The sequence below is a fragment of the Calidris pugnax genome, unplaced genomic scaffold (assembly GCF_001431845.1).
Source record: "Calidris pugnax isolate Ruff unplaced genomic scaffold, ASM143184v1 scaffold63, whole genome shotgun sequence".
NCBI classification, from domain to species: Eukaryota; Metazoa; Chordata; class Aves; order Charadriiformes; family Scolopacidae; genus Calidris; species Calidris pugnax.
The window spans coordinates 5,397,627-5,406,156 of NW_015090852.1; the positions used below are offsets into that span (position 1 = coordinate 5,397,627).

At 50.4% G+C, this 8,530-nt stretch overlaps 1 protein-coding gene across 1 annotated transcript; it reads right to left on the reverse strand.

Annotated features, from left to right (window-relative positions):
- Nucleotides 1-591: 591 nt before the first annotated feature.
- On the reverse strand, nt 592-6,921 carry RGS4 (regulator of G-protein signaling 4). Its single transcript, XM_014943521.1, has 5 exons — nt 6,680-6,921; nt 4,032-4,136; nt 3,094-3,155; nt 2,176-2,342; nt 592-1,642 (listed from the first exon to the last, which is right to left on the reverse strand). Exons 1-5 carry the CDS (start codon nt 6,721-6,723, stop codon nt 1,391-1,393), a joined length of 630 nt encoding a protein of 209 aa, XP_014799007.1. The 5' UTR covers nt 6,724-6,921; the 3' UTR covers nt 592-1,390.
- Between the last annotated feature and the right edge of the window lie 1,609 nt (nt 6,922-8,530).

The following is an 8,530-nucleotide window of genomic DNA, read 5'->3' on the forward strand; positions in this document are numbered from 1 at the left end:
AGTGAGTCAAGCTACTACTGAATTATAAACCCACATACATAACATTAAAAATAAAAATAGGTTTTCAATTAATCCCAGGCAGGGTCTTTGCTCCCCAGCGGTTGGGGAGCATCACAAACTGCTCCAAACAAGCCAGGGCAGGCAAACCTGCACTCAGATGGCACTCCCAGAGTTAGTAATACACACCTGCCAGCCTGGGAGAGAAGGAACATGTTTCTGTTCTACTCAGCTACGGTATTAAACCTGCGAGCATTAATAATATATGAAATAATGAACCTCCCCTAAAATAATAGCTCTGTACAGCCCCAGGAAAAATCCTTTGCCGGCATAAACTAGATGCTGCAGAGGGAGAAGCAGCCAGATGGGAGAGCTTCCCTGCGACTGTGGCTGTGGAGATTGAGGGAGGCTGTTTAGCTGAAAAGTTTTGGTCTCCCTTCAAGAACGAGCAGGAGCTCTTCCTAGGTCTGCTTGCTATAATGCAGCATAGCCCGAGTTCTGAGCAGACACTACTGAAAGCCTAGGTATCTGGGAGCTATGGGAACAGCTAAGGACCAGAGCAAGTCCTTTTCATCAAAGCTTTTGCCCACGTGTTTCTGTTCTACTCAGCTACAGTATTAAACCTGCGAGCATTAATAATATATGAAATAATGAACCTCCCCTAAAATAATAGCTCTGTACAGCCCCAGGAAAAATCCTTTGCCGGCATAAACTAGATGCTGCAGAGGGAGAAGCAGCCAGATGGGAGAGCTTCCCTGCGACTGTGGCTGTGGAGATTGAGGGAGGCTGTTTAGCTGAAAAGTTTTGGTCTCCCTTCAAGAACGAGCAGGAGCTCTTCCTAGGTCTGCTTGCTATAATGCAGCACAGCCCGAGTTCTGAGCAGACACTACTGAAAGCCTAGGTATCTGGGAGCTATGGGAACAGCTAAGGACCAGAGCAAGTCCTTTTCATCAAAGCTTTTGCCCATTAGAAAGGGGAGATCGCAGTCCCCGACGCTTCCCTTGGCTCCTCTTTCCCCTGCCCCTTGCAAGGTGTCACCCTGCCACGTTGCAGGTCTGGTCCCTTGGTGGGTAGTGCTGTGTCTGAGCACGTGCTCCCCCACCACCCTCCCGGGCTTGGGGGGCTCCCCAGAAGCACAGCGGGCACGCAGGGGTTGCCCCCAGCTTTCATGTCAGACACAGACCCCAGGGCTCCTACACTGATGGAATCAGAGGAGGGTTTGCTACACAAACTGAGCCTGGCTTGGGTTACAAATGCTGGCTGCTGCATGACATGGGATACAACTGGGACATTAGACAGCTATTGGAGACAGCTCTGTTGCTTCATGCCAATGAATGCTTTTGCTGCCATATACTCTTGCGAGAGCCCAGCCCGCTCCTGCCTTGCTGCAGGTTCAGGCGCACTGAGAGATGATGTTAGAGTTGCAGTCTAAGGTGTGAGTGTGGCTTCTTTTGCAGTTTTCGGGCCCGCAGCCGGCACGGGGCGGGCTGACCAAGTCCAGGTAGTAGGGGGACTTGAGGAAACGGCGGTAAGAATCCTTTTCCATTAGGGTGAATATTTTTCTCTGAGCCTCATCAAAGCAGGACAGTGTAGGCTCCAGAATATTGTGGCTCGTCTTCTCCCGCGTGCATGAATCCAGGTTCACCTGCGGGCCAAAGGGACAGCGTCAGTAGAATCTGTCCCAGAAGCCTAGCATAGTTAAAGGGAAATCCAAGGGTCTCTTCACCAGGCATGTCTAAGCCGTCCTTGGTGGGCAGTGGTCTGAAATCACCCTTGGACACCCTGTAGCCTTGGCACAATCTGGCAGCTGGATACCAATGGATCTCTGCTGCCAGACAAACTGCCAGGGGAGACCGACACGTATCCCTCTGGGATGCAGCCAGCCAGGAAACTCAAACAACTGCAGGGGAGCAGCTGGAACACTGAGAATCATAGTCCTCTAGGCTTCTCCCATTTGAGTGTGCACACGGGATGGCATGTGGCTGTAACTACACCCATTTTCTCTCTATCCAAGTTTAATATGAAAGCAATAAAAATGACACCATTTACTTGCTAACTAACAGCAAAGCGGCATCCTTCAGCTCTTGTGAAACTACCAGATCTCTATTTCCCTGTGCCGCTGGCCTGGTTCAGGATTTAGGGTGGTACCTTTGCTCAAGAACTGTTCTGTGCACATACCTCTTTTGTTGCCTGCACGGAGATGAACTCATCATAGATCTTTCTGGCCTTAGGGCTGAGCTTCGCTGGTGACTTGGTTTTCTTGTAGTCCTCACAGCTAACCCAGAACTCGATGTTTTCCTCGCTGTACTCAGATTTGAGAAAAGCACGGAAAGCAGCCAGACCTCCTACAGATTTTTTAGAAGAAAAACCAGATCAGGTAAGAATTTTGGGTCCCAGATAGTCATACCCACGAACAGCAGCAAACAACAATTCTGCATTCTCCTTCCCAGAGCTGAATGAGCATCTCCCCTGGGGGCAGCTGCCCGCCCCCACGGCAGTCACTCGTGCATGCTGAGGGAGGCTGGAATTCAGACAGGCCCCATGGGAATGTCACGCGTGGGTCTTCAGCTGCCTGCTCCCCCACTGTGACCTTCAGTGGCTCAGCCAGCAGAACATAAGCAACTCGTGTGTTCCCAGGAGGCCCCAAGGAGACAGCCAACACACGCTGCAGAGTCTCAAGCCATGGGAACAGCACAAAGGAAACCTCAAGGACACCAGTGTAGCCTGGAACCGGTGGGAAGACAAAGACTCCCATGGGCTCAGCTACATGCAGTTTTCCCAGTTTTTGGCTCTTGTTCTACCCACCATTAACTGTGTGCTGCAGCATTGTCCCCTCCTTGTACAGGGGCTAAACCAGTTACTCTCACGAAAGGGACAGCTCAGCTGTAGGCCAAAGCTCCACTCATCATATTTTGGTATTTTTCCTTGGATGTGACCAAGAGCACCCTTCACCACCCCTCCTAGTGGCCTGTGGAGGCCCGTGTGCTGCTAAGAGACAAAAGAAAATGTCCCCAGTCCCCTTCAGGGGCTGCTCAGCACACACACCCTGCAGGCAGCACCCTCAGTATCTCCAACAGAAGGGACCTCTTTACTTACTATCATGATGGATCAGGTTTTCCAAAGAGTCTGCCCACTTTCTGACTTCCTCTTGGCTAACCCTAGAAGGAGACAAAAGGAGAAACGTAAGGGGGATTTAAGGGGAGCACAGAAAGGAGACATTTGGGTTTTTGCCCAGCATCACTAGAAAATCTCTTTCCCTGATTGTTGTAAAAGCATACACAAGAGACCAAGAAGGAAATGTCTGCCTGGTTTACAGAGACCCCTGGGGATCCCAGATCTAATGTACAGTAATTCCGGCTTGCAATCCTCGTCACCAGCCACGGACTGGATAGCATTTTTCCTGGAAAAATTGTTGGGAACTTTGTGCTTATTTTCTTACTGGACGCATCTCTCAGAGGGGGAGAGATGGACCTGGGATCGCTCTTACAGGTCATATCAGTAATATATGGAAAAGAGAGGAACATGGGAACTAGAAACCATGTTTCCACATCCTGCGTTCATTCCCCCTACTATAACAGAACATCCCAGGGGTCATCTATCCCAGGAGCATACCTTGGCCTTCGGAGTCCTTTTTAGAAAGGATATAATCCACTTATACCTCAGCAACTGTGGGGACCCCTGCACAAACCTGACTCAAAGAGCCAGTGCTACTGATACTCCAATGTATCAAGTGTCACTGAGCCTTGTGCTGGTGTTATTCCCCTCAGCAGCAGACTGTGCAAGTCCTTCCATGTGCACACACATACTGAATCCCAGACAGGTTGGCAGAAAGGGACCTCTAGTACCACCTTCCTCCTGGAAAGGTACTACTCATACCCAAGGACTATTGCTACACTAGATTCAAACACACAGCTCTTCAGGAGGTACCGGGAAGCGGCAGCAGCAGAAACGCTAATGAAGTTTAGCTCAGTGAAGGAGTAAACAGCATGGTGCAGGCAGCCTGGGCTTAACTACACGGCAGCGTCTGCTCTTACCTCTGGCTTGAAGATATTTTCTCCTTCTTGCTCTGGGAAGAGCTGTAGTCACAGGAGTCTGACTTCTGCAGCAAGAAGCCCAGACGATGCTTCATGTCTTTGGCACTGAAAGAAACAATTCAAGAACAAGATGAAGATAATGCATTACAACTCCCTCTGCAGCCTCCTCACCCGCAATAAGCTCGTTCAGCATTACTTGGTGACATAAATGCAGGTCACAGCTACTGACTCCAGTGCTGACTTTCCACTCCTCATATAACGTACATTTCTGTGGCTAGACATGTACAACAAAGTCAAAGAAGTAATTTTTCACATTCAGCAGCACCATTTTCTTGCTGAGAAGGTCACCACCCCACAGGGAGGGCTGGCAAAGGGCTGCTCTTTTCCTACTGCTTGTTTACAGTTAAAATATTGTGACAGAAAGGCATCACCATGCTGTTAATGTGTCACTTCTCCCTGAGCTGGCTTGCCCAGCTGCCACTGTCCGGTTGTTACACGCTTACTAATCCTTTCCTGCAGCTCTTGCCATCTTCTCTCCTCATCATCCAGCTTCAGCAACAGCGGGGCCATGCCAGGCCACCCCACCAAGCAGCTGCCCATGAGACAGAGGGAAGGGAGGAAGCGAAGGGGTAGGAGCAGATCAGGGTGTGAGGGTGAGATCAGGGGATGACCCAGGATCTTTGTCACAACCAGCCCATGCTGACTGCAAGCTACTCCCTTGCTCCGTGGCGAGCTCCTATGAGGATATATGCTTAAATTTGTTCTGCTTTTCAGCGTGATCAGGACAATCACTGCCTGATGGCAGCACCGAGACATGCAGCTGGTATTGAGTTCAGCATCTCTCTGGGTTTCCTTCCAGTTTAAGAATGAAGGGGCAGGTAAATCAGTCTTGCTTGCTCAGGGGCGCATGCTGCAGGGTGCAGCAATAGCGTAAGCAGGAAATTCTTCTCCTGCTCCTCAGATTAGAGCTTGGAAAAGAGCAAGAGGGTGTGCTGCAGGGCTGAGCTCCAGTAGCTGCTCAGCCTCCTGGCACTGCTCTTTGCTCCAGCCATAGCACCCTGTCAGCAGTCCTGGCCATATCTCGTCTCACTGCTTGCTTGTGCTCATAAATGCTTCCTTAACAACGCCAGCACTGGGGTGAGAGCAAAGGAAACTCATAGCTTCATTAGAGTGGGGTGTGTGTGGCCAGGGCCAATGTTCAGGCCCTGCCCATGCAGACACTGCCTGCTCGGCGCTGCCAGACTGGGGCTGCCTGGCACTGCCATCCTACCTGTCCCCAAAAAAAGGAGACCGCTCAGGTCCGCAGGAAGGCTGCAGCAGGAGGAAACAAGACACTGCTGCTTGCAGCGAGTCCTGCAGCTTTCCATGAGAGAGGGATTTTCTTGGGAATCCTGGACAGAGATGGTTAAAATACGTGAACTTTTTTTTTCCTTTGCATTTTTTCAAATGTCTCTTTTTTTTTTTTTCCCTGTCAAATGTTGCTGCAAACTGGGGGGAAAGGCGTCAATATTTTTTCCTAACATTTTTAGAACTTGTTTTCAAATCCAGCATAACTGGGGAGCTTTTTCTCCCAGATGGGAGCAGGCTGAGCTTCAGTTTGCACTCTCCCAACCCTCCCCATTGCACAGCCACTGGGAAGCAGCCTCAGGAGTGCTCCTTGGGGCAGGAGCAGCCAGAAAGGTAGCAGTGTGCCATCAGAGACCTGTGCGATTTGCACGGGCTGGATGAGCAGGGAGTTTTGTGGGGCTGGTGCTGTTCTGGGCACCCGGGCCACCCTGCTGGGGGTCTCCAGGCCCCACAGCACCTGAAAAGGAGTAACACCCCTCCAGGAGGGCTCATGACCCCCTCGCAGGCATAAGGACCCCCTCATGCTGGGTTGTGGGGCAGGCCAGGCTGCCCCATACTGTACATGCCTGGGGCAGGCACAGGCTCCACTCTGCCTTCTCTGGGATGCCTGGCCAGTAGCACACACCAGGGCACAGACAGATCCTGCACCCATGGCAGCTCAGCCCATCCTCATCATCACTGCAAAATGCAGGTATGGCCAGCTCCACGCCAGCCCCACAGTGCTGTGCCCCAGGGGTACAGCCTGACCTGGTCCCTCACCACCAGTGCACACCCAGAGGAACACAGGCTGACCCCACACCGCCTGGTGCTGCATCCAGATCTGCGGTCTCCTGGGCTGGCCCACATCCCTGCCCTGCCTGCTGGTGGCCAGGGCTCTGGTCCTGCCAGGCTGGGTTTCTGCATTTGGGATGCGTTTTGTGGAATTTTTTTGATATTCTGTCTGCTTTGCTCCCCCTCAAAAAATCAAGAAAAGAAAATTCAGCAGAGAAAGGACTCAAAGGAGAAAAGAGGTGCAAAGCTTACGGCAGAAGCAGATGAGAGAAATCTCAAAATATTAAGAGCTGCTTGTTTTGCTGATGGGAAGGACGAGTTTAGAGTTCCCACAGCTCAATACAAAACCTTTATGCAATTCTGCTTCTGATTGACAGGAAAAAAAGAAGCTCGTAAAGAATTATTTGTATCTAATCTTACAAAAGCATCAGAGCCAAATCTGCCACTTCTGCGTCAGACACAAAGTGCAATACATCAGTGCATCTCCAGACTAACAAGACCATTAACAGATGCTCAGAAATAAACAGTACCTTTTTAAGCAAGTGGCTGGCAGTGCAGCGAGTCCCTTGCACATCTTGCTTCCGAGGTCGGCTCTGTATTCCAGGAAAAACAACAAGACAGGAGGCGGCAGAAGCTGCGCGCGGGTCCTTGGCTGCCTGCAGAATTCAGTCTGGTGTCTGAGCCAGCTGCGCTGCCTTGGCTCTGTTTTATAGCCTAGCCCAGACAGCCCAGCAGCACTGGGTGACCCAGTCAGGAGTCAGCACAGCGGCAGCACCCGTCCCCTTTTTTGCCCACCCAAGAGGAAGAGGGTGACGTATAAGCCAAGAGAAAGGAGTGAGTGGGATTGGAAACCTTACCAGAAATGAAGCTTGGTGTCTGGCTGCTGAGGCTGATTCTTTTTAAAAGGGTGGAAAAAGCTTCAGGGGCTTTCCTCTATTGCAAAAGGTGGAACGGCGCAGATAAAAGCTGGAGGAGATTTTTCAGAGGGGCACAGGCAGTAAAAAGGGTCAGAGAATCAATTCTGAGAAGTGAGATGAGCTTTGCTGGTTCCTCTGTTCATTTTCTCCTTCTATTTAAAGCAACCTGGGGAAAACAAGGGATGAGAATTTTAAACACAAAAGGTTCCCATAATCCCAACAAATGCAGAAACCAGAGCTCTGAGGAAAGAAGAATGTAAATTCACCAGGCAACTATGCAGGCAGATGAGACCGTCCTGTTTTATTCTAGAGACGTGTGGATATATGCCTTTGGTGAGGCTGAAAAAAAAGCTCTGAGGGGCATATCACTATCGGAATATAAAACGTGGGTGTCCTGGCACACGCATATTCAGGGACAGCTTATGTACATGTGCAGGAAAAAGAAAGACAGGAGGTTGACCACACAGCTGCCTTAGATATACGGGTATCACTCCAATACCTTACTGCCCCATTTGCATTTGCTCCTGATCAATAGCCAGTCCTTGTCCCTGAGTCCCTAAGGGAAGATGGTTAGTTAAAACAATAGGCAGAAGTGTGCCTGCCCGGAGAGGACTTTGTGGCAACGTTGAGGATACTCTGTGCTAAAGGATGGAGCCATAAACACCTGGCTGCGGGGATCTCTGGTGGTGACTGCACTGCCTGGTTCTGCTGTAGTCCCACGATAGAGCAGAATGACTCCAGCCACACCACTTGTCCTCAGACCCTGGAGGGTCCAGAAGGCAGTTGCCCCTCTGGAGGGAGAATTGGCTGTTATCTATCGAGTTGCAGCTCAGCACAACCTGTACCATCATTATAAAGGAGAGGAAAGCTTTGGGCAGACGGACATGCATATGGTCTGCTGCACTTCAGTCTCACTCACGCTGTGAAATAAAGAAGCTTCAGTTCAGCAGCAGGCTGTCTGCCCACGCTACCCACTGCTGCACTCCCTCTCCCCAGAAACATTTACTTTGCCCACGACTTGCAGAACTTGCAGAGTGAGCTTTTTCCCTCCTGTGTCTCTAGAGCCTACAGCCAGCAGCACAGACAACCCAAATCCCAGACTAGCTTACCTGCCTTGGCATACTACATCCTCTCAGATCATTAACTGTGCTGAAAGGCAACGCTCTAATGAACTTTAAAATGCTTTTGTACGAATGTGACTAATCTGCTGTCAAACCCAAGGTAACACGATTGCAAGTCCTGCGCTGTTTGGAATAAAAATCAGCTCCAGTGCAGGGTAGAATAAAACTTGTACTGAGTGAATCCCCTTTTGTTTTTAGTGTTGGTGAGCAGAGAGCACTTGGGTGGATCTGTAGGAGGTGAATGAGCACTGGCAGAGTTAGTGCCAAAGCTCTCTGATGTCCTCTGTTTGAGGAGGGGAGGAGAAAAGCCAAAGGGCAGAATATGGCCAAGGGGAAAAAAACC